Source organism: Ornithodoros turicata, chromosome 1 (assembly GCF_037126465.1).
Source record: "Ornithodoros turicata isolate Travis chromosome 1, ASM3712646v1, whole genome shotgun sequence".
NCBI classification, from domain to species: Eukaryota; Metazoa; Arthropoda; class Arachnida; order Ixodida; family Argasidae; genus Ornithodoros; species Ornithodoros turicata.
The window spans coordinates 48,154,259-48,182,057 of NC_088201.1; the positions used below are offsets into that span (position 1 = coordinate 48,154,259).

General features: G+C 43.8%; 4 protein-coding genes across 8 annotated transcripts in view; 2 read left to right on the forward strand and 2 right to left on the reverse strand.

Moving 5' to 3' along the window:
* The first annotated feature begins 4,706 nt into the window (after positions 1-4,706).
* Positions 4,707-8,588, forward strand: LOC135398710 (uncharacterized). The gene is made up of 2 exons (XM_064630097.1): positions 4,707-4,964; positions 6,280-8,588. Exon 2 carries the CDS (start codon positions 6,338-6,340, stop codon positions 7,223-7,225), a length of 888 nt encoding a protein of 295 aa, XP_064486167.1. The 5' UTR covers positions 4,707-4,964; positions 6,280-6,337; the 3' UTR covers positions 7,226-8,588.
* A 2,767-nt stretch (positions 8,589-11,355) lies between these two features.
* Positions 11,356-13,310, reverse strand: LOC135398720 (alpha-1,2-mannosyltransferase ALG9-like). The gene has a single exon (XM_064630107.1). It carries the CDS (start codon positions 13,215-13,217, stop codon positions 11,484-11,486), a length of 1,734 nt encoding a protein of 577 aa, XP_064486177.1. The 5' UTR covers positions 13,218-13,310; the 3' UTR covers positions 11,356-11,483.
* A 402-nt stretch (positions 13,311-13,712) lies between these two features.
* On the forward strand, positions 13,713-19,793 carry LOC135378188 (repressor of RNA polymerase III transcription MAF1 homolog). Of its 2 annotated transcripts, none has more exons than XM_064611123.1 (6): positions 13,713-14,279; positions 15,682-15,831; positions 18,588-18,744; positions 18,819-19,072; positions 19,199-19,291; positions 19,400-19,793. In XM_064611123.1, exons 1-6 carry the CDS (start codon positions 14,197-14,199, stop codon positions 19,419-19,421), a joined length of 759 nt encoding a protein of 252 aa, XP_064467193.1. In that variant the 5' UTR covers positions 13,713-14,196; the 3' UTR covers positions 19,422-19,793. The 2 variants fall into 2 exon arrangements, with proteins under 2 accessions (XP_064467193.1, XP_064467194.1); XM_064611124.1 differs by having other exon boundaries at positions 18,819-19,063.
* Positions 19,794-19,826: 33 nt separating this feature from the next.
* LOC135378187 (ubiquitin carboxyl-terminal hydrolase CYLD-like) overlaps positions 19,827-27,799 on the reverse strand; it is a 59,703-nt gene continuing 51,730 nt past the window's right edge. For all 4 annotated transcript variants that reach the window (XM_064611120.1, XM_064611121.1, XM_064611122.1 and 1 more), the window contains 9 exons: positions 26,830-26,896; positions 26,492-26,726; positions 26,165-26,256; positions 24,915-24,978; positions 23,394-23,514; positions 23,174-23,282; positions 22,431-22,543; positions 22,151-22,358; positions 19,827-20,102 (listed from right to left, as the gene is read on the reverse strand). In XM_064611120.1, coding sequence (XP_064467190.1) covers positions 19,912-20,102; positions 22,151-22,358; positions 22,431-22,543; positions 23,174-23,282; positions 23,394-23,514; positions 24,915-24,978; positions 26,165-26,256; positions 26,492-26,726; positions 26,830-26,896 — 1,200 coding nt within the window. In that variant the 3' untranslated portion in view covers positions 19,827-19,911. The remainder of the gene's footprint in view (positions 20,103-22,150; positions 22,359-22,430; positions 22,544-23,173; positions 23,283-23,393; positions 23,515-24,914; positions 24,979-26,164; positions 26,257-26,491; positions 26,727-26,829; positions 26,897-27,799) is intronic.

Sequence of the window (27,799 nt, forward strand, 5' to 3'; positions counted from 1 at the left end):
AGGCATCATAGTTAATTTTCATTGGTTGCATGTCCAGTGTTGCCTGAATTATCTCAAACTATGGGCTCTATGGGGAGCTGTGGGAGCCTGCCGCAACACCGCAACTTTACAACCACGTGACGACGGGCTCGTTCTTGAGATTGAAAATGAAACCTTCAACGTCACTTATGCTGTTATGCACAATACTTACGTGCTGATGACTGGTAAAAATAAGTGTGTCGCTAAGATTATCTGGACAGAGCCATTGCCGGCGAGAGAAATTGCTTATCAGTGTCACAGTAAACCTATCGTCTTAGCCCCTGGTCAGTGGTTTTATCCAGAATCCCAAGCACGGAGGGGTGTCGGAAAAAAATTGGGGAGAGTCATTATTATAGTTACGTCATTACAGCTTAACATATCATTACCGACATGTGTCTAAAGCTGAATTCGCAAGGGCACCCTGTAGGGGGTACATTGGTGAAAAAGTTAGGGGGTCTCACTGAACATTTGGGGGTGTAGGGGGGTCTGGATAAATCACTGCCCCTGGTGCTAGCAATCGTCGGACCTTGGGTCGGGTCAGTGGCGGATCCAGGGGTCCGTTGGGCGATCGAAAAGACGTCATTTTATACATTGGATTTCCCTCTCCCCCACTACTCATTCCGACAAAGAAACCCTCCCCTCCCCACCACGCCGAGGGTCTGGATCCGTCCCTGAGTCTGCGGGTTCTTGAAGCGGCCCGTGCCCCTGGGCTCAATCCCCGGCTGACCCCCCCCCCCCCCCCCTTTCTCGCCGGCCCTGGTCAGAGCACGTCAGCTGGATGAATAATTCGCGAGCTGCTTATGTTGCGAGAACAACTCCGGGGCATCGCTGCACCGTTGCACGTGAACTGGAAGGTTTTATTCAAGGTTTCACCCACCGGCCCCGTGAAACCAGCAGCCTAGCTGTACCGTGATTGGTAACGGCATTACAGACATCAAGGCGTTTGAAACAAACCTCATAATTATAGCCGCATCGTAAATGTGAAAATGTGTAATGTGTAACGCCTAGAATTACAAGCGCAAAAAAAAAAGAAAAAAAAAAAGGGAAAGGGCATCCCACTATACAGGGTGTCCCAGGAAACGTGTGATTGAATCCTAATAAAAAAAACTACGCCACCTAGAATCATGCGGTCAACGGCATTTGTTTACTAGGTTTTTGCCACCTCCTGATGCGTATGTCATGTAACCTAAGTTTAATTATGTAAATTTTTGCGAAGTGAACTCGGAAATTTGCCAAGTAAAGGTCACTTTTTCACCCCACCAACATGAAGAGGGTCCCCAATTTACTGAAATTCATGATAGTAATTGACAGTGATGTTTAGGGTCTATCCTATCGGGAAAAATAGCCGAACATCATGCTTCTCGGGGTATGCCGAACATCATGCTTCGCGTCGTATGCGGTTCCCGCACGCGCGAGGACTTTTTGAGCGCAATCGCTGGCAGTCCGACGAAAGGAGGTTGGAAACCCAGCCCACAGAATGATAGTAGAAAAAGTGACAGTTCCTGAAATTGGGAGAGGGAAGGTATGGTCCCAGCCAAAGCCGGACGCGATAGGCTATGTCTGTGTTATCTCTTTCTACCATGCCGGTGCGGGCTGGGTTTCCAACCTCCTTTTGTCGGACTGACAACGACTGCGCTGAAAAATTAGTCGCGCGCTATCCCCTGGGAGCTCCGCGTAGAGCACGATTTTCGGCTATTTTTTCCGATACTATAGTTCCTCAATATTCCTGTCAGCTACCATTAATTTGAGTAAATTCGGCACGCTCTTCACATTGGTGGGGTAAAAAAAGTGACCTTTACTTGGCAAATTTCCGAGTTCAGTTCGCAAGAATTTACATAATTAAACTTAGGTTACATGACATGCACATTAGGAGGTGGCAAAAACCTAGTAAGAACAAGTGCCGTTGACCGCATGATTCTATGTGGCGTAGTTTTTTTAATTAAAATAAATTCAGTGACACGTTTTCTGGGAGACCCTGTATGGGTGCCTTGACACTCGCGCTAGTATTTCACGCGGAGCAGAGCAGAGCCGTCTGGTGAAGACGAGGTACCCCTAAGTCAACCGTTTCTCTTGATCAATGTTTCAATGCTATCACACAATTAAAACGAATACACGTGCAAGTCTGTTAAAATCAAGACGCATGGGAAAGGTCATATAAGCGTATTCCCCATGACGCGGTCGGTCGAAATGAAGTCTTGAAAGAAGTACTTGAAAGATCGAAAGCTCCGAGTTCATGAACTTGACAAACGCGAGCCGGGTTTTTCTTCTGTCTAAATCGTATGAAGCGATGGAAGATGTCTTTGAAATATGCGACGAGTTTTTCGCGGAAGATAAACACACAGGTACAAGACACAAGAGGTAAGATACAAGAAGTAGCTGGATAGAGTACTAAGAACTCAACCTTAAAATTTCTTTTCAGTAGAATACTGAATACTGACAAAAGTAACTCGATTCGTTACTTTCAAGATACTATCAAGTTACAATTTGTGGAATTTACTGTCAAACAAATAAAAACAACACGGAGATAAAAAGAGATACCCGCTCGGATACTCTTCTTTTCCCGCGATATCGTCTTGCAGCATGCTCAACTGCTCGCTCAATGTATGCGTATTAAAGGGAAATAGATCCGAACAATAACACGCCAAGTTCATCATTTTACCGCCCTTCCTGTCTTTCGAGAAACATAAAGAAAAACAAATTAAGCATCCTGGAAGTAACTTATGAAATGAGCACGAGTTACTTCCAAAGAGTATTTAAGTTACAATACTATAAATGCTCGCTTTTACTGTATTTGCAAGATACTAAGTTACTCCTAAAAGTATTTGAGTGGCGTAACTTGGAGTACCGTATTTAAGTTACGTAAGTACAAGTCTCGCCAAAGGTTAGTCGTCAAAGGACGAAATGAATATGCTTCAAAGTTACCACAGTACCGACGATATCGTTCCAACCGTTACATAAGCTGACGATGCCGTCGCCTTCTCGAGCCTTTTCAAGTCAGACGCCAGCGCAAGGCTGGCGTACGTGGGGCGCGTGAAATTCCTGCCTCAATAAAACTAGTCGGGACGAGTATTCAGGTGCATCACTACAAAGAGTTTGGAAGATAAAAGCAGTCACAGGCACTGAGTGAGTGCCGCAGAAGGACTACAGACATAAATAAGGGGTTTACGTCACGACACAACTGAGTCAGACATAAACGACGCGGAATCTGCGAGACAACGGATCACAGGATAATTCATAGAGAGTTACAAAATCAACATAATCGCCATTGGTGAGACACGATGCGAAAGGAAACCAGTCACGGAACCTACAGGAGCTACAGGAACAGGTCTGCATCGTTCGCCCATAAACATTGGAAGCTCTCTCCTTTTTCAAGTCCGGTCGGGATGCCTATGAACTATACCAGTGTTAAACAAAATTCCCGGGCAAGACGGTGACATCAGTCGCCGTCTATGTCGTTCAGAGCCGGATGACTTTGAACATATTGTCATGCGGAGCTCTATAGCCTCCACAGCGCGTATCTGCACAAGTTGCACACCGCAGCAGAGCTCCATACCACTGGACATGGCGAGAACTCGCCTTCTACGTGCACGAGTGGACCAATGAAACTGGCCAGGAAAGTAATACATAGCGCAATTGAATGATGGGAGCTGAAGAAAAGGCACCAGCAGTGCAACTGGACGTGTCAGGCTTGTGTTTGTCGTACGTTTAATAGACCACTCCCTATTTGTAAGCAAATGACGTCATAGTGTTCGACAGCGCCACCAATTTGGTAGAGTTGAACTACGCTCAAAGCTAGGGGCGAACAAAGCCGCGCCCGAAAGCCACCGTCTTGAGGGGACATGGTCCCTGAAAGGAACGCGACCTTCGGCCCTACTTTTCTTTCAATAGGAGGCAGCGAACAAGTGCCCATTCGTGGAACCCAGCTCTCCCCTTCCGATTTGTTTCGGTTTCAGTCTGTCTACCAACGTCATGGTGACGTTTCTCGGGTAGAGATCTATTGCCTCATTCACTACAACGTAATACATAGCGACCAGCTAGATGAGATTTGCTTCCATTCTTGGAGCACAGAGTGTGTGTGATTGTTCTACTGCAAAAGAGGACTGGTCCCCGCTTTCACAAAGCTAATACGGATTCAGATGTTATGGATTGTAGCTTTATTCCTCAATTATTAGAGATTTGAAATTCGCACTGCATGAGCGGCTGTCATGTCAGAATCAAGCAGGAAACGCAGGGCCGGGTTATTGATGGTGGAATCACTGTTTCGAGATTGATAGCCGCTCAAAAAACTCTGTAAAACTTATCTGACAAACAGTGATAATGTTAGGCGCAAAATCTTATTGATTACAACCGCACATGAAAGCACACATAAAATAGCCCCAAGTTCACTTGAAAGTAGCCTTTCTTGCACGTATGCCGCGTTTGTGGCAGAGTACTCTTTACAGGAAATTTTGAAGTTCTTGAAAATAGGGAGTATAATAGAAACATTCACCCGTAAGTTTTATTTAGTGTGCTTGAAATAATGACACCCAAGTTGAGAGATAGTACATATTTCAGTAAACCAGAAAAACTGTAGAACAGCAAGCCCAAACGAAGCAGACGACGCTCACACGGATCGATCCGCAGTTCCGGATTGGCCGTTCTCGTTGGGCGTGATGGCGCCTGACAGATGTAACACATCGTACTGGCAACACACATCTCACGCTGCTTCTCAGCAACTTCAACATTTTGCGTCATGTTGTCTGAACGGAATAACACCATTGGTGTATCCTTCCCTTCGGTGGTAGCATAGATGAACGGGAAAGTTGGTTTCGTCGGGAAGACGCGAAGGATAAACTCGATCCGTCATAGCGTTCTGCATCACTTTTACTGCAGCAATTCTTAACACTTCACAGCGTAAATTGGTCTTCTTACTGCTGAAATCAAATCGTTATCATTCAAGCGTCAAGGTAAGTAATATTTTCGCATGTAACCACATTTCAAGCTTAGCCGCACAACCTCGTAAACGAAGCGTGGTGCTGCGATTATTTTTCCCTAGTTGCACTGAAGCAACATTCCCAGTGCTTCCCTATTGGAGCAGCGTTCACTCTAAGCCTAACCGAAATATTCCTGCCCATTTGTAGCTATGTATAGCGCACTTATATCTCTCTAATCTGAGTAGTAAGTATCTTTATGAAACAGATGAATAAATATTAAACACTTTGGAGTTGGATGTGTTTGCTGAATATCCCCTATCAAGGTTAATGACCTCCATTTCGATCAAATGCGAGGTCAGAGTGTCAAGTAGATATTGTGCGCCTCTCTAGTTTCGCCAAGTGATTCGGATGATAAAAGGTTATCGACGATTAAAAAGGAAACGTACTGATTTGAAGTATCGCGCATTCGCTAATCGTTGCCGAATTCCCTAAAAATGTTTTGTATTGGGGTTTTATTCAGGAAATGTGGGCAAGATTTTTGTTGGTGACATTTATTTCCGTAATTCTAACGCTTGCGGTAAAGATAGTGCAACCGCATTAAAGTGAACGACATACAGTATGACGTAAACAAACTGAAAAGCAAACCATTTACGCTGTAAAAAAATAAAAAAAAGACATGGAAAATAGCAATGAACTGTGGCAACCTTGTACGCAACAATATCAGATGGCAATCATTTCCGATCAGAAGACCTGGACAATTTAACAAACCCCAATCAATCCTTTACGTTATATGTATGTTTGAGCAGTCCGGCAACAGATTGTACTGGCATGGCACGTATTAGGGTGGAGTGGTATCGACCAGTCAGTGACTCAATAACTGTAGAAAACGTTATGAGTCCCCCTCACTACATGCAAGCAACATACCGTATCGTTGTGGATCTGCATTTTCTACCCTTGGTGCACTACCCTTGAGTAACGACACCCGTAGGACACTGGGGAAGGGTAGCTGATGACTATAGTTTGTACAACGATATTGGGACCCATTTCATGCAAATGAATTACTGCTGATAAAGCAAAGGAAGGTTCAGGTCTGTATTTTGGTTATTTTGATCATGTACAGTTACCGTAGAAAAATGCAGCGATATGGTACGTGCCAGAGATTTCGGGTCAGGTTGGAAACATCCAAGGAGGCCTTTCCCTCTGGTACGCGATTTTAGGCACATGTATCCATCGCAATTAACGCGACATAGTCAAACAAAAAGTGACAAAGTCATTATTAAAGCTTCCTGGGGCCTGCGAACGGGGCTTCAGCAATTACACGGTCAAGAACTGTTCTCCTCCTTTTCAGGGACTGATGACGTAGCGTCGTCTCATAACCTTAGCCTCAGGTCGCCGTACGACCTGCAATGGAGACGCGCCATCACCAACTCACCTTTCAGGGCCCTCCGCCTCACCACAACCCCTTGGGTACCACCGTCTTCCGCTCACTGGACCGGCCACCTGCCCCTTTGGCTACTTCCCTGGCCCCATCTGTACCCCCTTTATCGGAACCCGAAAGCCCTGACCCCGACGACAGGAGAAGCTCGTTGCAGATTGCAGCTTGTGGATTCTGCTTCCTGGCTGTTGCCTGCACCTCTCTCGGAGGATTCTGGACGTGGCGTCAAGAGACGCGTTTGTTAGGTATCGTCTTCCTCGTGGTCGGAGCCGCGGCAATCCTGGCAACAACGCTTTTTGTGCCTGCCAGCCGCAAAGGCAAGCTTCCGGCACACCGTCGAGCTTTGCCTTTGCTATTGGCCCTGGTCCTATGGGCTGTGTCTGCTTGGATCGTTTTCCTGGTGGTGCAAACCAGCGTCGACGGGAAAGGAATCTTAGCAGCCCTGGCTGCATTCCTGCTGCTCTTTTCAATCGTTCTGTTACGGGTCGTGTGCCACAGGCGACGGGACCCTAAGGCGAGGCGACGGAGGGACTCGGACTCAGATGTGATCCAGCTAGAAGACTTCCATCACGTCAACACGCAAGTGAGGGACACTCTTCGGACGCGGTTCGCGGCTGGAGACTCATCTCCGGCGAGTGATGTGCCCTTCGTACCAGAGGGGCGCACCATGGTCCCGACGGCTCCGCCAGAAACGCCGCCCTCACCCGAGCAGCCACCGCCTATGAGTTTCTCAACGTTTGTAAGGGAGGCTCCGTCGGCTCCGTCAGCATTGCTGGACAATCCGCCACCGTACGATGGTGGCGAACCGCCTGTGGACGGCTGCCGGACGCCACCGCCTCCATATTCAACCCTTGTATAGAGGGCGACGCACAAGGACACATAACTGTACACCTCTATTTGGGATTCGCACAATATCTCACCTTATACTACCAGATGCCAAACGCCTCTCACACAGCCGTTCAGTGTCAAAGTCAACGAACGCATTGCAGTGTGATAGACTGACCAGAATCATGGAATAAGCTCAATCTTGCTTATCTAAAATGAACTTGGTCCTACAGAAGTGGAGACACTTATCTCAGAGGTTGTGCTCGTTGGTCAAGTTTACGGCAGTCTGACTATTGAGACCTTCTGTGCCGTGCTCTGGATCCTGGAGTATTGAAAGGAGCGGATTTGCGAAAATATTGTATTGGGAATGAAGGATGGCAGCTGTGCTACTGAAAAGTAGTTCATTGGATTGGTGCAGGTGGATGTTCAAGCAACTGTGTGAGGAGCTAAGGACTCGCATACAAATATTGCGCATGAAAAACGTTACGCGACAAAAGGCTTTATTTCCTACTTATTCGTGTAGCATTCTGGAAGGCTTTCACGCAAGATCTAATCCAGTATTTATGTTTTGCCCATTTTTAACATACTTTGAAGGCTAAATGTACTTGACAAATTGACATTTGGAACATACATGTCATTTTGCATTCGAGTTACAATGGAACTCCGCCCGTAATTTTAGTAGTCCTTGTTCTTTGCAAAATTGTATTTGCTGCCTGCTATCGCTCGGAACATCAATTCACCTGAGAAGGGTGAAGATATTATATGCACACCAGAGGAATACATAACGCTGAAGCTGAAACCTGATCCGATGCTTCCCATTGCATCATGGTTGTGATGTCAGCAAGATGGTTAAGACGCTGGAATTTAGTGCGTGCTTTTCTATGGGGTGCGTGTGGAACATGTTGCCCACAGAGGGGGTTGCATTTGGAGAAGCAGCACATACCCAGAGTATAAAATTTGTTTAAAAAATCTTCGGGTGGATGCATGTTGGGAAGAAAAGTGAGAGAAAAGAGTTTGTTGCTATTTGAGTTCACTCAAAAATGAGCCATATCAAGATGTTAAGTTACGTGCACAGTGTTTCATGCAAATTTAAGTGCCCATTTCAAACCAGTGTTTGATCGTGTGTATGGTGTAAGCAAAGCGTAAGGCTATCGCCTACACCAAAGCATTTTAAGGTATCAGGATCCAGTGGTTTGATTCATAAAATGTGCAATAACTGGCATGCCTGTGGCAACTATAAGGGAGAGAGTAGCTAAGTTCCTCACAATGGATCATATGAAAGCATGGCTGGTTGCCGTGCTGCCGTGAGTGGATACACGTAATTGACATGTCTACTAAGCATGGTTATCTGTACAAGATTGCATGGGAGTGCATGCAGTCTAGCTGTATATGCGTTGACACAATAAACAGCAATTCTTTCATACCTGCTCTCTCTATAGTTTTAATAAATCCAATATGTAGGCAACTCTTGGTGACAGAATACATGCAGGGGAGTCTGTCAGATGGTACAGTTTGCACAACCATCCATATGCAGTGATAATGCCTAATGATATTGTAGTGTCTTTCTATTCGCAGAGGGCCAGCAAAAGCATACTTAACAGCAATGTTTATTGCTCGACAAACGACAGGCAGCACCGCTGGCTGTATACTGACAGGTTGGTGTCGCAGACGTAAAAAGACGCGTACACAAGAAAGCTGCGCCCTTTTGTCAGGAACGCTGAGCCGGCGGAAGGCCTTGAACCGTCCACACGCTATCGCGTAAACGATACAGATATCACAGATATACCAGTAATGAAGTTGATGTCAGGGACACGAATGTCAAAATCGTTAGTACAGTCGAGCTCGCTTAATACGATATTCGATATAACGATCAAATTGCTGATTCCCGTCAGATCACCCACTGAAGTGCAGGAAAATAAAGACTTCGATATACCGACCGTCCTGAAAGCTCTTGCACCGCGTAGAGCGATCAGAAATCTCCCAGCGGCCGGCAAAACTCGCGAAAATCGAGGAGCAAGAGTCCGAATTTAGATTGAAAAATTAAAAGAGCCTTAGCCTGCCACGCGTAACTTACGGGGATTAGATGCGCGCGTTGCAAAACACGCGATTTCGAAGGCTCTCGCGAGGAATAGAGGAGGTTGCTCCCTCTCCACATCGTTATCTCGCCATCACTTTTTCTACTTCCTGATTTTGCGATGTGCTACGATGGCGTCTGTGGTTCGGGAAGCGTTTTGACGAATTGAGCACATTGCTCGACGGATTCCGTACCGGTTCAAAACCTCGCTACGAAGAACCGTGCCTTCTAAAATGAGAATTGGCGGACAGCTGCACGTCGCCACTCAAACACGTGTCGACGGATTACCCGTAGACGAGGCACATTCTAAAGGACAACGCAGTTCCGATAGTGAGAACGATCATGACTACGGCCATGGATGATGAGCAATGGACGAAGTCTCGACCTCACGATGTGCGGAGCCTCATGTGGTATCGGCGGTTATGTTGTCCTGGGAAAAGCTTTCGACAAAAAGCTGTATCAATCTGGAGCTAGATGAAGAGCTTTCGTGCTCTCAACAAACGTGCCTGTTCAACGACGTTCTACGTTTAATTCGTTGACGTAATCTCGACCAGTGGTTTCGCGAAACTTCATGTATAACGATACTCTGATATAACGATCGGATTTCGCGTTCCCGTCAATATCGTTATAAACAGGCTCTACTGTACTGTGGGCTAGAATTGCTGTAGGTGTTCGTAATTTTTTTCGTGAGATATAGGGCAAATAATTTTTTTTTATTTGGCACATTTTTAAAATAAACTATAAGAGCAGCATAGATGCGATTTTTGCCGAAGAGAGCATTTAGCTACTAGACGACTAATTACTTAAAATTCACTAATTAACTTTCTAATTTGTGCCTTTTTGAAAAACGTGAGACAGCAGAATTGGAGCTGGAACTGGCTCCAATTCTGCTATAACACACTTCCCCGAAAACCTCTAATGAACAAGTTAATTACATGTGCTCGCAACTGAAAGAAATATGGGGAACACATGAGATCTCAGAAACATCCACTTTTACAATAACACGTGAATAGATCCACATCAGAAAGGTGACTGAAAGGTGGGTCCCACGATTTGTTTCAGCCGTTCAGAAAGAACAGCACGTGCTCAGCTTTGAAAAGGACCCCTTTTGCACTGAAAAGGCAGCAGCGATTGAAACCATCGTGTCTGAGGATGAAACTGTTCTGTGTTATGATCTGCTCACAAAATGTGAGTCAACAAAGTGGCGAAAACATGGAGAAGCGCCATCAGGAAAAGCAAAAGTGACGCAGTCCACCTACTAATAATGACTACTGTCTTTTGGGACTGGAAGGGGATCCTTCAGATCTACTATGAGGAGAGGAGCACTACTGTGAACGCACAGTACTGCAGCACCCTCCAGCACAATGCACTCAAATTCAAAAAGGTGTGGCAAGCCGAGCCGTATAGCTCGCCACCTGCACGCCAACGTGTTGGCCCACACAGCAGCTGTTGCCAAAGCCACTGTGAAGTCTTTTTCAATTCTGTGTTGGCACAGCAAAGCAACTGTCACTATGAGTGGTGTACATAGGAGGGGCAGGTGGAGAGAGGACAGCAGGAAGGTATGGGAGACAGAGGGTTAGTATGCATCCTGGACCAACTTCAGGGGGAACTGTACCACTGTGTCCACTCGGCTGGCCACCCCTCTGGCATGAAGGGATATGGGTTCCAGCAAGTGTCATTGCGAAGACATGGATTTACACAACAACCTATCTTGGTGCATATTTTGACAGTTTTTAGCGCATACTATTCCTAGCTCTAGTAATTCTTTGTTGAAATTTGCCGTCTGGGGTCCGGAAAACCCCCAGACGGCACAGCCGGTGCAAGGATTCGAACCAGTGTCACCTCCCAGTCTCGGCATGGAAAGCGGTCATCCTAACCACTATGCCACGTGAGCTGGTGCCCTAATAATAACATACTATGATGCACATAAAAAAAAAAGGTATTGTTGTACCACACAATGAAATGTGAACTAAATTTTTAACACCTGGAATATATCAAAAGGCCTCGTTGTTGGCCTGCCATGAAACAGCTAGGCACATTTTTCTGTTGTGTTGTCTTAAAAAAATAGCAGAAAGACCCACACATTCTAAAGCTGAAAATGACATTTATCTGCTACCTTACATCATAATATTTCATTGGTAATCACAAGGAGCACAGAACTGAAGTTCCCACAACTGTATTACAACATCCACCCAATGTCTTAAGCAGCACACGACAACTAAACTTTCTTGGCCTTTGTCAACCTTTGCAGTAAATTGTAACTATTGTACGAACACCACTCATCCGTTAGAAAGGGAATGTAAAACATCCGTCCATGCAATGGCGATCTTTTGCTGTCAAGAAACTGCACAGACGACACACGTGTCCACTCGGGAAGTCGCGAATAATTTGGCTCCTTCTCAGTTTCATCTGGGGTATCAGTGTCCACAAGGAAATTGCACTGCGATATGTTGACATACCTAGATCGTTCTTCAACGTTTGCATCATTCATGTGTTCGGGAATTATCCTTGTGGCATTCTTGGCACTAGAATATGGCTTTGGAAGTTGGCCTCTAAACTCGGATTCCAGGAAGCCCAGGCTCCACCCTTCAGGAAGAAAGAATGATGATGGAAAACGGTACCACTCTTTTCCAACACAGAGAAGCACGGGGGTTTTAACGGAATGGTTATCGTCTCTGTTTGCCAATGGCCCAAGCTCCATATAAATTTCCATAGGTGCCCGAAAATGACGGTACAGGGCCACTGTCCTTGACACTGAAAGCAGTATGCTAAAAATAAGAAAGTGGACCCAGGTGGACGAAATTATTCTAGTATTTTTTCCAAATATGTGTTGCAATGTTAATTGGACCCTGTCCACAGACAAGGCAGCACAGAGACAGATCAGAGGATAAATGGGGAAAAGAAAGCGTTCCTCCTTGTGAGCTTGAGTGAAGAATATTGCGCACCAGATGTACAAGGCGAGTGTTTCTAGTAAGAAATGTCTTCTGTGTAGTTTCCACAGCCAGGTTAGTACTAGTACGGGCGCCGATAGTAGAGCTGCAGGAAATGCCAGGTTGAAATTCAGGGTAGCATTTTTGAAGTAGAAGGAAAATGGTTCAATTCCATACAAGTTTGCACCCTGCTTGCTGAATACATTATACATCACGATGTTGAGAGGTGCTAGAACGAGGCGTCCATAATAATGGGTGTCGATTAGTAGCAGTGGAGGTATGAGAATGACCAAGGAAATCGCGCTCCAAGTTAAAAATTTAAACGATTTGCGACGAAGTACCACAATATCGTACGCGGCAGGCAAACCAAGTATTGCGGAAAAGGGCCAGCCGAATAACGACCCCATCGCTGTGCTGAAAACTGTTATTCTGTGTTCATCTAAAAACCACGCACCGAAGGACACAAGTACAGCGTACATGGAGAACGTGCTTGGAAGGAACGCCGTACTCGATATGAACATACCGGTGCTGAATAGCATGAGCACTAACATGATACGAGCAACGTTTGCTCCGAAACAGTGCAGAACGCCTTTGTAGAAATAGACCTCGCACAGAGAACAGACAAAGCCCAAGATGCACCGCATGAAGTAAAATACGAGCACTCTGTTTGACTGCAACAGACTGCTGTAGAATAAGCCGGGTAAGGCGTGGAGCCAAAGGTACGCATACGATCGTATCGCATACGCCGGAGAGTACTCCCATGTTTGCATTCCTTCGCCGTACATTAAGAAGTGTGTGGGTTCCCAATAGTTGTACGTTTCGTCGCAATCGGATATGTTGCTCCAAACCGCTGCGCATAGACGAGCCGACAGCAGCGCTTTGAAGGCAGTGTATGGCTTGGGTGCCCAAGGGTCGGCGTATGTGCTTTCGGTTGGGCGGTCGACCTTCCTCTGTGGTGGAGGCATCAAAGCAGTCTGTCTTCGGGGCAATTCTTTCAGTTCTTTCCTTCTTTGTCTTACCATGTTTTCACTTTCTTGTGCAGGCTGTTCCAAACTTACGTAGACATGCGGAATAAGCGATACTGAAATACTGCTGAAGCGACTGAAGTTGACGAGTTGACGTAATGGTAATGTCACTGACGATTGGAGCCAATTGGAGCAATCGATGGGATTCTTTCTGAGTCTGCACAAAGCAACACATTTGTGCTACTAGTGTTTTCAGGGATACATAAACAACACGTTTAGAAAGTTTTTAAAATTTTCCTTTTTGAATATTTATTTGTGAAAAATGTGTTTACGGTTCCGGTTCCGGATTCTTTTAAGTTCAAGGTCATTTCGGTTGTTTACCTACTTGCTGTGTTGTGTCTCCAACAATTAAGATTATGTCGAAGAAACATTATAGAACACATTCTCAACTGTACACTTTCTTTCAGAGGCTCGCCTTTCGTTATTAAACATTTGTATTGCGTTTCCTATTTGCCTAGCAACAACAACACATCGGCTCTGGTGACGAGAGTAGTGTATAAGCGTTATTTTTGGTGCTTTATTTGTCCGCACCTTGGAAGCAAAGTGCGTAGAACAACTCCTGCCTTTCATATTTCGGTTTGCTTCTGTTGTGTTCACATAGCAGGAGCTTCTTTTTAGGGCTCATCTTTGTGCGTTGAATACTGGTTTGTATCGATCTGCTTCTGATCAGTAGTTTCAATAGCATCATCGGCTCACCCAAAAGTGTACATCAACAGACGCCATTTGCTGATCCAGATGAAAACAGCGATCAGCTGTTGCTACATCGTAATGAAAAATAGTTGCTTGTGTGAACTGTATCAAAGTTCAAGTTTTGCAACAAGTCTTTGGCGACCGAGAAGTTTCAGACAAACCAGAAGACTTCTTACGCACCCTCGAAGCATCTTGAAGAACTGTTGTTGTTAAAAGTACGGGAATCGAATCAAGACACCTTGAAAAAGGACAGTCTTTGCTTCATCAAAGTCACTTGGTAGCAAGCATGAAGCTTTTGGAAAGCAGTCGCTTTGAAGCAATAAATGTTGCTTTGTCCTTCGAAACTGGAGACTGCAAGATCATCGGCAGGTAAGCGGACGGTAACCAATCTTGCCGTAACTTTTTTCCAAGGGCAAATCAGAAGTGTGCAAACGAGCTGGTGTACTGTTGTTTGCCGTTTTGGATTCCGCCCTTGTGAGGGCAGTAAAGTCATTGCCTTCGGAAAGACTGTTATATGTTTAGCGCTTCCCCCTCCCGCCTAAGGTCTTCGGGGTACATTGCGCGGATATATCACTCGGAAGCGATCTGACCTAGGAAGTTGAGAAAAAAAGAAGCAAGTGTGTGTCACTCTCTTCGTTGAACGCAGGTTCTGTTCAGAAGTTAGGCAGACATGATAATTCCTGATTGTGATTCCGATTGTGTTAATAATAGTTTTGTTGTCATGCGACGTACTCGATGGAGCATACCGTCGACCATACCTGTACCAATGCGAGCAAAATCATTCGTGCGGCTTTTCAAGCACATCACTGGTAAAAGGCAAGGAAACAAGCTGCAATAAGAGAAGCATCAAGAATCATAAGTTATAATAGTCTCTTATCATTTTTTTTTTTTTCAGGTACCAGAGTGTCAAATCTGAAATTTTATTGGTTCGGGTTTAGACATGGTTCCGATTCAGCTCCAGGGAGACAGATGTATCAGTTCAAATCGACTCATTGTATGAAACATTATTGATGAAACTGTAGGTTCAATCTAAAAATCATCTGGAGCAGCAATACGTGCAATAACGACAACAATAAGCTATATATTTCTTTTCTTTGTTTTATTTGTAGTTTTCGGAGATGAACATAGTAAAAGGCATATAACAAAAAGAACGTAGACCTGGCTTGACACGAACAGAGCCTTCAGGGATTTGCAAATTATAGGTGACTAAGTAATAGACAAAATAAAATGTATGGGTGAAACAATCAGACAGCATCTCAAAAGATACACACGACTACTTTACAAACAAGCCCAGCAACATAACATCATCTAGAGTGTCAGGTGAGCCTCTTTGTGGAGATGGTGTGTATTCTGGTTTCGAAAACGTTTGTTCCACGCTCACTTGCATTGCTGTGCATCACCGACAGCGCAATCATGAACAAGTCATAAAAATTTGCTCTGAGTAACATTGAAAAATATTACAGGTCAAATTACCCCAGATAGGAAATTTCAATGTTTCTGAACTGGTGGCCAAAATTTCTTCAGTCGGTTCGGTCCAGCCAAAGAATAGAGGTTATTTTTTGTTCAGTTTCCTGTTCAGTTTGAACAGGCTTATTTCAAAGTTTCAAACAGAGCTAGAAAACTATGGGTAACAGGCTAACTTTTAGCTAACTTACTTTTAACTAACCAGCTGCTTTCTTTGGTCACTGACGTTTAAAAGTGATCTTCCTCTCAAAGTGAGATTACAGCTGTTTCACAGATATGTCGATATTGACTGACTCTTTGCATTCAGGATCGAAAGCTACTCCTGCAAGATGGTTGGCAGTGACAAGCGTCTCTTCAAGTCAATGAATGCTGAGGCTGGAGGGGGACCGAATGACCTGCAGGCACTTTCCCCGCCTCAAAGTGTACTTTCTTCACAGAGCCCTAATCGCCTGTACAGGTGCTTTTTTCATCGTTTAAATTTCTGTCTTGCATAGAGATGCAAGACAGAAGTTAACCAGGCTGTGTTCACTCTATGATGTCCATCAATTTCTTCTGGGTATTGCACTTTGTATCTCCATCTGTGTTTGCATAAAAGCTCAGTAATGACCAGAGATGAGGAAGCTGCTCAACAAAATGAACTCGTTAAAAGTTAAAGTACTGCGTAAAAAATGTAACTATCCTACCAACGAAATTACTAGTCATGAGAATGAACTTGAAGTTCCCAAGTTGTTTGCTTCGTAATATGCACTTTTTAGTTCTTGAGCTTTGTATATAAGTAAATCTTGATGTCACAATGGGTTGTGCAAGACGTTCCTGAATAGTTTTGACCCATCAAAATCATACTAGTCTTAGATATAATGAAAGAAGCTGTACCTTGATGTGCTTCTTTAGGTCGGCGTTTGATGATTTTGGTGCTTTAATAAAAAAATCGTAATAATTTTCTATGGAGCACAAAGCAGTAATCAAAGTTCAGTGAGTTGTCATCCTCTGCACATATTTTGTGGAACCGTGTCAAGTGTAGCATTTAATCTAGCTACACAGCGCCGTCTGCCATTATACTCTACTCGTCGCCACCTGAGTCTCTGAATCCACGGCCAAAACATAACTTGTAGCGCTACGTTCACCGTGCAACAACAACAGAACAGAGTCAGATTCACTTCGCATGTTCAACTGGTGTGCACATGGATGTCATGAGAGAGAGGGAGGGATGGAGGTCGCATTATTTGAGCACCTCAATTGAAGAAAAGGAACAACTTACTTCCAGCACTGGTAATTACGCTGTTGGAAAATCGCAACAGAATATACACAAAAATGCAATTCAAGGAATGGGTGCCACCATTAATGCTGCCACCCCGTGGCAGTCCCATAAGTATGCCTGTGTGGACTGCCGTTGGCAGAGTTTGTTCATTTTCTTGCATCTTACAATCACTTAAGACGGTTGTTTAGCTTCTCAGTTTGTTGCGAGCGCTCGGGAAGCAATGTGGAAAAGATATTCGCGTCGGCCAGCACTCCACACGTGGATAATATTGTCTATATCGCACGCGGATGCAAGTGATCTTCTTTTTCTTTGTCTTTCGAACACTGATACGGTACTCAGACGTTTACCGTATGACTAGTTATGTGGAATGTTGTTCTCGTCAGTCACACTCATTAAAGACGACATCCACCAGTATTCACCCCAGTGGGCAGTGATTCTGGCAGTCCACTCCTATGCTGTCGTCACCGGGAACGAGGCTAAAAAGCGCACGGAGACCGGTGGTTTGAGGGTAACGCGACAAGGTCTATAGTTTCAAGAGTTTTCAAGGTTGAGGGTAGCCATTACATATAGTACAATTTCCCAAGTAAACCGAGCCTGGTGCACTTAAGACATCTCCCAGAATTCTTTCATTTGCACCATCCTGTGTACCACTGTGCCTCACACAAATTATGCGAGAATACACAAAGTAAATACACCGAATATGGCCATGCTAATGTTTTAATTATTCACTTAAAACTTGGATTGATGCCACCAGGATTGATAGAAAGATAGAAAGGAAAATTGATTAATATAACAGAGGGCACCATTAATGTCTTGCTGCTGATTCCTATTGCAAAGAGTGCTAACTCCTGTGGTTAGGAACTGTAGTTCTGACTCCGGATAAACGGAATTGCACTAACAGCACCACGAGAACAAGAAAAAGATGCAAAATAAAGGGTTGTCAAGGACTGTGAAAAATTCCAGGATATTCAATGACCAGTGGGAACCATGTATGCTAATGGAGAAAGCATGCCACGGAAAAATGTATGATCAATGGATTTATCTGCAGGGAACTTTTGGCACACACTACAAGTAATTCTATCAAATTTTGATTGAAATAAATTTCTTGAATTTTTTGGCACATTTTTTTTTTGCCAAAAGCAAAATGGGTACACCAGATTTATACCATTCCATTACAAAAAACATTCCCTACTACAATGGTAAAGCCGTCGCCACACTTAACCATAACACGCGATCGCGTGGCCCGCAGAGACGCCACGCGTTGAAGCCGGGTTCGAGACATTGGGTCCCTGCGCCTAATGTCTCGCCCCCAGCGTCAACGCTTGGCGGCATTGACGCCACCATGGGCCACGCTATTGCGCGTTACAGTTAAGTGTGGTGATGGCTTTACTAATAGCCAGAAAGAAAAAGAAAAGCGAAAACCGTTGTTTCGAGACATGCAAATTGTCGGCTGCACTCAGTTCTCGGTCGAGTTAATGCACAAAGCGGTGCAAGGAAACTGTTACCGCCCTTGTCTTCCCGTTTCCTTCTCACTTGTTACAGATAACGTTAGCATCCTATCCCTGCTGCTGTTATCAGCAGAAGCATTAAAAAGGGATCCAAGGGGCAGATCCACGTCGTCTTCAGGTTGCTTTTTCACGGGAAACTGAGGGCAGCCACAATTCGCGCATCTGGAAACAACAGTTTTCTCAACTTCTTTTTGGCTATTATGTACCATTGTAGTAGGGAAATCTATCTTGTAGTAGAGTGGGGCAAAACTGGCATGCACTTTCTGTTCTGGCAAAAAACGTTAAGTTGCCTTGGCAGATTTTACGTGGCTCTAGAAAAAGTTCTCTAGAAAGAAATGTCGCTGCTCGCTTATTTTTCCGTAGCGTGCTTGTTTCATTAAGTTTTTGAAATGTTTATTGAAACACCCCTTATGTGTTGATACATACGTACTTTTTTCTTTTTTTCAGTCGCAGCCAGAGTGATGATAATGAAAGTCACTTGTGCGACACCATAAGTAGGAAGACCCTGTTTCACCTGATAGCAACCCTGAATGCATCGTTTTGCCCAGACTATGACTTCAGCCAAGCGAAGAGCGATGAATTCAGCAAAGAGCCAAGCCTCGATGTAAGATAACAACGTCCCTCTTGGGAACCACTTTCCACTGTGTGGGCATATGAGCAAACAAATCTTCTATGCAGTGGGTAATGAATGCTGTGGACAGCAATTTATTTGCAACAGCCAACCAGGCATACAGCACGCTCCGTCCACAACTATGGGCTGCCGTCGACAGCGAGATCGTACTTTCAGAGTGCGACATTTACAGCTACAACCCTGATCTTGCGTCAGACCCTTATGGAGAAGATGGTTGTCTCTGGTCTTTCAACTACTTCTTCTACAACAAGCGCTTGAAACGGATTGTCTTCTTCACGTGCCGTGCTGTCAGGTACAGATTGTACGTCCTTAGTGCTCTACTTAGTTAAAAATATGCTACTGTAATGGTCAGGGTCTCCAAGAAACTTGTTTTGCTTCTGGGTCACATCACAAGTATGGTTAAGGGCCACACTGTTATTGCTTACAGTGCAAACAGTTTTGAGTACGGCCAAGATGACTTCGGAGGAGAACAGGAGAGGATCATGGAGTTTGAAGAGGAGGCCATGGCTAAAGCTTCAGGGTAAGGAGAAACTGTGTTTCAAATATATTACAGTCTATGAACTGTTTCATATAGACTAAATTTGAATGAGTGAGGGATCAGAGGAGTGAACAAGTTTCTGTTTAACAGGGCTGAACAAATCGCATTCTGATTCAGGCCAAGTCTTCTATTCTCTACTCCCAGGAAGTCTGTCATATGCACCAAATACTTTTGCCTCCTTTTGGCTCTGTGTATTTCATGAAGTGTGTAAGCACACAAGAAGATTTTATCACTGTATATAAACCCAGATGTTTTAATGTGTACAGGATCACACATTTTATTCTCATAGCCTCAGGAAGGTAAGAGTTCATGTTCAATTTTAAAGTTCAGTTACCAGCATGTTCTAATCTCAGCTATCCCACTTTTGTGCAGATTTTAGCCATAGTAGGTGTTATAACTGCTGTAGGTACAGCTTCCCTTGACACCTGTTTCCTTTCAAACACATTGTACTTTTATTTATGAACTAATAAATAATCATTTATTCGTTCTGTGTATTGAATGGTCAAAGGTCAGGTCATAGAAATATATCAAACCTTTAATCAACAGTTAAGGGATCACTAAAGCACAACTATGCATAACAATGCTGCCACAAATTTGGCACGTCACTCGTACTGCCGAACAGTCTTGTCGAGGTACATGCACATATATGCATCACAGACAAGTTTCCGTCCCAAACGAGGTAACATTTTGTCGTCTGTTAGTTCTTGCAGTTTCTCTATGCCAGACTTCCCGACATAACTATTGAAGTCGAGGAACTCGTCTACTTCAGGAATATTGTATCCGTTTTCGCAACCTGAAATTTTCTTAGTGTCAATAACACACACATTTGTATATGGACATACACACAATGTGATTTTTCTTATGGTAGATTTAAGAAAGAGTTCAGTGTTTTCAGATCCCTTCCCACTTGAGATCCATCCAGGCCGCAAACCCATGGTATTTGTTGTAGCAACATGCTGCATAAAACTATATTTGCACTAAACACTGTAGAGATAAACTGAAACATTCCTGTTCAACAGTTTTCATCCAGACTAATGTGGCGAGTGTCAAATGCAACTAGGCAGAGTCACAGGAGCCGAGGCAAACTTCTGCCTTAGACAGAATCAGTGCCGTGTATGCCAAAGGGAGTCTGGCCATTAATGGGACCTGCCTATACCTGAGGCTCCACCCACTTTTTGAGGTATCTAGCCAATCACAGGTCGAAATACAGTTGTCTATTATAACATCACCCTTGTTTACTGGGTGCCACCATTTTGGAGAAACTCGATTGATTTGGATTGAAATGGATATCAGTGGTGGCAGACCAAAACGACGGATTTTGAGCCCACTTTTATCAACGCCATCTGCATGGAGAGAGGCATGTTGGGAAGGCTCAGAATTGCAGAAATGGTTACTGGCAGAAGTGATTGGCCAGGAGAGCGGTACAACCGCTTCTTCGTAGCAGACGACCGCCATGATGGAGTTTTAAATCACATAATGTAAGTAGGTCTAATCAAAAATGAGTAAAGATGTATGTATAAATAAAATACAATTATATAATACAAAGTCTTGCGTATAAGGGTCGTCCTTCTTGCTATTTCCTTGGTATGACGGTCTTAACTAGGCCTAATGTTAGTGACAAAACATCCCATTTTCGCGTAAATAACGATGGCGGAGCAAAAGTTGAAGCTGATTTTGCAGAGGCGTACATGAGGATATATACTCACAGTATGAAATTAAAATAGTATATGAAATTTTTTTGTCACGAAATCTCCGCTTCGCCATTCCAAGCACCATCCTCCATCTTGGAGAAAATATGGTGTCATGGCAGCTCCCATGGAAAATGATAACCAATGAAATGCGCCTAAGTTTGATTGACAGGTCGAGCCTCTTTTTTAGGCTCCTCCTAATGGCAAGACTCCCTTTGGCATACACAGCACTAAACGGCGCCCCCTAAAAAAAGATTTTGCGACAATAATTAGGGGAAATATTTTAGGTGTACAATTTACAAATGTGCTCTTCATATTTAGCTACGTACACACGACAGGTAGTTTATTTTGTTGCATAAATGTTCCGCACTTGAAAGCTTTGCATAAGAATTCCAACTGTATAGTAAAAAGCGAACAGAAAAACTATTAGAAAAAACCATCAAGATTCCTTGGCACTTGCTTTGTCAACCTTATCAGCTCTGATGACCTATTGTCTAGTGCCCCTCCCCTCGAAAGAGCTCTGCCAAGACACCTTCAGGGTGAGCTCTCAGTATCCCTCATCTTTGAGTAAGAGGTGTAGTCACAGTACAGACATTTACGAACCCTAAGAGAATTTCAATTCTGGCATCAGGCGAGCCAGTACAATTCAACATACAAATTCCAGCCATACACCTGCTACTCTATAGCCGGTGAGCCCAAGTGTGGACACTCACATGGTTTGCTGGTAGGGTAATGTAGTGAATACCACTAGTCATCGCACACAAAGGAACACACTGGATGCAAAATACTGCTATATTACATGTAGTTGATGCCCTACTGCGTGTGTTTTTGTTGTTGGTCATTTTCAAGAGCGGGCCTGATATCCCTACCCTTCTCTGGGGCTTACCTCATGGGGTTACCAAGAGGGGAGCCTGAACATCAGCACAGTCTGCAGCATCCCTCTCCAGGAAAGGAAGTGAGGGGGATTGCACGCTTTGCCCCCCCCCCCCCCTCTCTCTTTCCCTGGAAGCACTTTGCACACAAATTTGTGCTTTCTGCGCACGCCTCAAATGTTGGTTTATAAACATGTTACTATAAACACAACTTTTCCAGTACTCTTGTCAAGGGAACACTGGTCTACGGAGAGGTCCACCATATCATATTACTAAATTACCTTCTCTGTCAGCCATGCTATCGAAGAAGCACCATGGGGCAGAGTCGTCATCTCCACATTTGACGAAACAGACATAATGGCTTGTCTCAATGCAAACAACTGCAAAAAGATCCATGCAAGTCCTGGCAGTTGGACTGCCTTCACTGAAGCCTGGGATATTTCCCAGCTTATCCAGCTTATGACCTTTACGATCGGGGTGCTGGTGAACCTGCAGGAAATGTCACACCGGCTTCATTGTCTAAGCACAGTGCAGTAGTTGCTGCAAGAAGCTGTTACTTACAGACTGTTCGCAGTGCTTGCAGTAGCCGATGCCTTCCAGACCAATGTCTGCTCTGAAGCACTGGCGACACTCATATGAGGCCCGCCTCCCACACACAAAGCAGAATCGAGGAGCTGCACAAGTTAAAATCAATGTGGGTTCTCAACACATGGTGTTTGAAAACCAAGTTCAACATGACGTGATTTTTTAAAGTTTTACACGCATTTTATGAAATGGACTTTGCGCAGCAGTTTCAAGAATGGGACTACAAAATTATGTGGTGCCATTGTTTACATTATTTATGCCATGAATTTCTGTGCATAATTGTGCATCTTTCCGCATACCCATATCTCAAGAATATGGCCAACGTTCGGCGCGGACACCGTCGCCTTTCCCGTACAGCAGCAGCTCAACTCCGGAAACACGTTGATTGTGAGCAAAAGGGCTCGCAGTAGAGTTATCTGGAGTCAAATGCTCCTGCCCGACATACTTATTTCAACAATTTCAGGGAACAAACTTTCCTTTGAAAAGAGCCAAGATTTGCAACCCCCAGTTGCACACAATTATCACAACTTTCAGTGGAAAACATCCTCCCTAGAACACTGAGTGGCATGTCTAACTGTATCTATGCAGCACACTTGCCCCCAAGAGATTATGTCTGCAGGTGACTTTGTTCTTACACCTATGATCTAGGGCCTTGAAGAAACTGAAGCATTCCTATTGCACACTTCGGAAGCATAAACTAAAGGGTAGGGCAGACTTACAATTCTCAAGTATGTCCGTGATATCCAACTTGAGACTGGGAAGTACTCGGGAGTAGACTTTGAACTGCCGTCCAAATCGTGGCATTTGGATTATGAGCTTTGATGGAACCTAAAATTGATGGATTTTTGTATTCATTTTTTATGCCACAGGTAAGGTCTTTATGGTCAAATGTACACAAGAGCAGCTTCCATTTTACGATTAGCCCATGGCTGCACTCACTTTCTTAAATTTTATATTTGACTCGAATATGGACTGGTGGAAGAGCTGCTGCACTGTTGGAATATCCAGAAATTTGTCTTTCTCAACAAACAGTTGATACAGGTGTGTCTGCTGGCCAGAGCTATAAAAAAGAAAGGAGAAACAGAAGTTTCAACAGTGTGTGAACTGGTATGGTTCACGGTTGACCAATATAAAAAGCATGTCTGTGTCCTTGGAATTCTGTGTAGATTGTGACATAGTGACAAGGTTTAGTGAACCTTATGAGAGTAGTAATTTAACCTTATCAGTAAATGTGCAATAGGCAATAACACCAAACAAAGATACGCGCACCGAACCGCAAACCGAAGAAATCGTTATATCTAACGACAAAATCTTAATAATAGTATGACGTTGTAATAGTATGACATAATACATAGTATTCCATGCCTAGCTAGCCTATGATAGCACTGCAAGCTGGCTACAGCACAAATGTGTTTGGAGAAGTGCGCTACATTAGTGAAGTTAAAGCTGAATCATATGTGAACAGTATAGTGTAGCAAGAATCTGCTATAAGATACCAGGACATGGAGGACATTCTTCTTACAATACAGTATTCTAATAATACAATAATCATATGAGCCAAGAACTGGCCATGTTAATATACCATCTGGCCTACTAACATAGTCCTAATGTGATGCACTTTAGCAAGACGATGATGACGAGTGTTCGAAGGAAGGAAGTGAATAGGAGCACTGCAGGGCGCTTCACTTTGTTCCTTCTAACACTTGTCCTTGTCTTCTTGCTGCAGTGCAGCACATTTAAGGCCTCCGGTTTTCCTCGATTCCGCGAAATCCTTCGTTTGGCATGGAATTTCGCGGAATCCCTTATTTTGCACGGAATTTCACGGAAATCCGATTGATCGGAAAATTGCAAACTGCATCATTTTGCTCCCTTCTGATTACTCTGTCCTTTTTTTCATTCCGAGCATCAGCAATATTCCTGTGACACTGCCACAACACTGTCCCCATTGTACAAGCAACCTTGCTGCAATGTTCAGTCACAGTTGCATTGGAAACACTGTTGCAGAAGCAAACTAACAACGTATCCAGAACATAACCTCCGCAGCACTGTTTCAACATTGAGAAAATGATGTTCTGGTAAAGTTGTGCTTGGTTGTGAAACGTTGCTGCAACACAGCAACATTGCAGCAACATTACTGCAACATCTCTACAACTTTCTGTGTTGGCTGAGCAATTTTAGCCTGTTTATGTATAACATTTTGCTATAACTTAATATTTTTGGGATCGGAAATTTTGGGCAATGTTTCCAGATGCTGAGGGGAAAAGAGGCTGTTCTTTACACCACCGTCTCAGTCCCCCCCTCCCAGCTTTCTTTGGAATGTTTCCAAGTATCACAAACCTAGCATCACAACCTATTCATTTGTGGATTAGCATACATAGGTCACCGAACAAAATGGTATTGGTTCACTGAAAGAATCATTGGGAAGCAAGCAAGGAAGAGGAAATTAAAAATGCTACCTACCTAAGCAATAAAAAGGGCTCAACTTTAAGAATTTGTGTTAATGAATTTAGGAACTCCTCAGGATCTAGAAAAGAGACATGATAGAAAAGTCATATACTTATCTCCCTACAAGTAGGATTCTTCTTTTTCGCAAAGAGTAACCTCAATCAAAACTTCGGGACATTATGTGTCATGAAAGATGGTTTTGATGGATTGTGATAACATTACCGGATACTATGGATTTAGAATAACCATAATTAATCTCACGTAATCACAATCATGTAATCAATCATGATATGTACAGGTCCCGACAAAAGTTTACGGAACACGCGAGCGGTGTATTTTCTCCTCGGTGCGACACCCTAGCGGCAAGCGGAAGCCTGCGAAATCAGGCTAGTTCACTGCCTCAGAGGGGTGGACGACTGCGCTCTTAGCGGCACACAGCGGTAGTTTCGGTATGATTACTGTTTCACATGCCCGCAAAATGAGTTGGATTTTACCGTTGTGCCCGTCAACAACTCGTGACTCATGTCAGTTGTTTATCAATCAATCAATTATCAATGTCAGCGTCAACTGTTTATCAGCTCGCTCACGCGTCGTCCATAATAAAGCAACTGTTTACAAGATACCTTTCTTTCTCTTGTCTACGTATCATGGCTTTCCAATAAAGCAATACACGGTAAAGTGTTGCCACCATGAGTCATCCTTGTTATCACAATGATAGTGGCGAGCTCCCTGTCTCAACAATCGTTGAATCACGTGTTGTTGGCGAGCACAACAATAAAATCATACCGAAACTACCGCTGTGTGTCGCTAAGAGCGCAGTCGTCCACCCCTCTGAGGCAGTGAACTGGCCCGATTTCGCCAGCTTCCGCTTGCCGCTAGGGTGTCGTACCGAGGAGAAAACACACCGCTCGCGTGTTTCGTAAACTTTTGTCGGGACCTGTACTAGACAAGCATTCTGAGATCTCATACACTGCACTGATTACATAAACCATTTTACTATTTTGAATTGTAGCCAATTTGATGACGCAAGCGGGGTATTTGTTCAGCTACGGCCACAAGGAAAACCAACAGATTCTTCTGAGGATAAATACTGTATGAGATTCGACTATGTTTACCTGATCTATAACCTATACAATATTTCCAGAAAGCAAAATGGTTTGACAATACACTAAACAATTTATACCAAATTATACCGCACTTGACATGAGTAAATGCTTACAAGCTCACACCAGATATCATACAACATGCACAACACAGAAGCACACCTTTCTCCTCTGTAGTTAATCCAGAGACATTGCTCAGCTGGTCCAGCAGATGCCGAAGTTTCATAACATTTCCATGGGGCACATATTGGCCTCTGAAAGAAAGGGAGTTCATGCAACACTGCAAGAATACAAAGTCAACATATCATATTTTTGGTTGTCTGGCATGTACTGTTTGTGCTCAATGCACAAATGGTTGAGGAAGTACTAAACCAGTAACTAAGTGTTACGAAGCGAACATTCGCAAATAAAAAAACCTGTACTATCTTCATAATGACAAAATCCAAACAACCATGCTATTATAATGGCACATTTGTCAAAAGTACATACTTTCTAAGAGGGTTGACAATGTCATCCTTGAGTACATGGCGAACCTCATCGTATCGATCAATGTCGTCGCTGCTCCTTTCCCTGTATAGTATAGAGTCAAAGACATGGGTGCAAGCAAACATAGCAAAGAGTGTGGCATCCAAATAGCACGAGTTGTGATGGCCCTGGATGCCCTTCCCTCGGCCCTTCATTTTATCCAAGTCATCCTTGCCCAGCGGAGGGTACTCGGAGTCTGCTGTAATGAACAGTACACTGAAAATCAGAAGAGCTCAAGATGCTACAACTCACTGCATCTGCAGCACCTCTATGCTCTGACCTAAACCCCCAAATAAACTCACTACGTTTGGAGAACCTTTCTTCATCAACAATCCTGCTAGGAACAGGAGAGCGTGGGCTTCTTCCTGGCTGAAAGATGTTGGAAACATGACCGTAAACACAGGTGCCTTCAAAGAGAGACAGGACATTGTACAAGGTTATACTGGTGTTAAGTGATGTCACATTTGTGCTATCAATGAAAAACAATCAGATTTTGTGCCGGTTAAGGTAACGACCTAGGAGGCACAACTAGGGTGACACATATTACAAGCAACCTTTGTACGTAAAGCTCTGCTATACTAAATGTCTCTAAGTGTCTGCTATATAAATATTTGTGGTTAAAGTTCCCTAGATGGTTGAAACAGCTTACACATCAACTATACCTACTTCAGTTTGTTACTTGTCTAAGAATAACATTTATTCTTAAACAGTAATAATATAGACTGCAGATTTGCTAAATAACAACGTGTTGTAATATTTCCAGTAAGGGCATCTTTGTCCGTTATGCTTCAATTGGACTTTTGTGGATATTCAAAACATATCACAGCACTACAAAGCTTCGCAGTGGAATATGAGCGGCATATTGTAAGACAAATACATGCAGAGATCAAAATACAGCTATTTAGTTTTTGTTACAGTGTGCTATGTGATGTCTTCATAAATTTTCTTTTTTAGCTTTTGTATAGTCACATTTAAAAACAACAACCCAGAACTAAAAAAAGTAAAGCATGCTGAACTCAAGAGGCTCATACATTACAATTTTTGTGAAGCGACAAAACAGTGCAGCTGAATTTGCAATTGGCATGCATCTGAAGTCTTACACATAAAAATAAAACTGCAAACACCTCCAAAGGAGAGAATGAAATTTGCTCAGCAAAACCATGGTACAGTAGACCCCCGTCATCCGAGCTTCACTTATCAGGACCCAGAGCTAACTGGACAAGAAACATGGGGACAGATTTTAGACCAGCCATTTCCCTTCATTTATCCGGG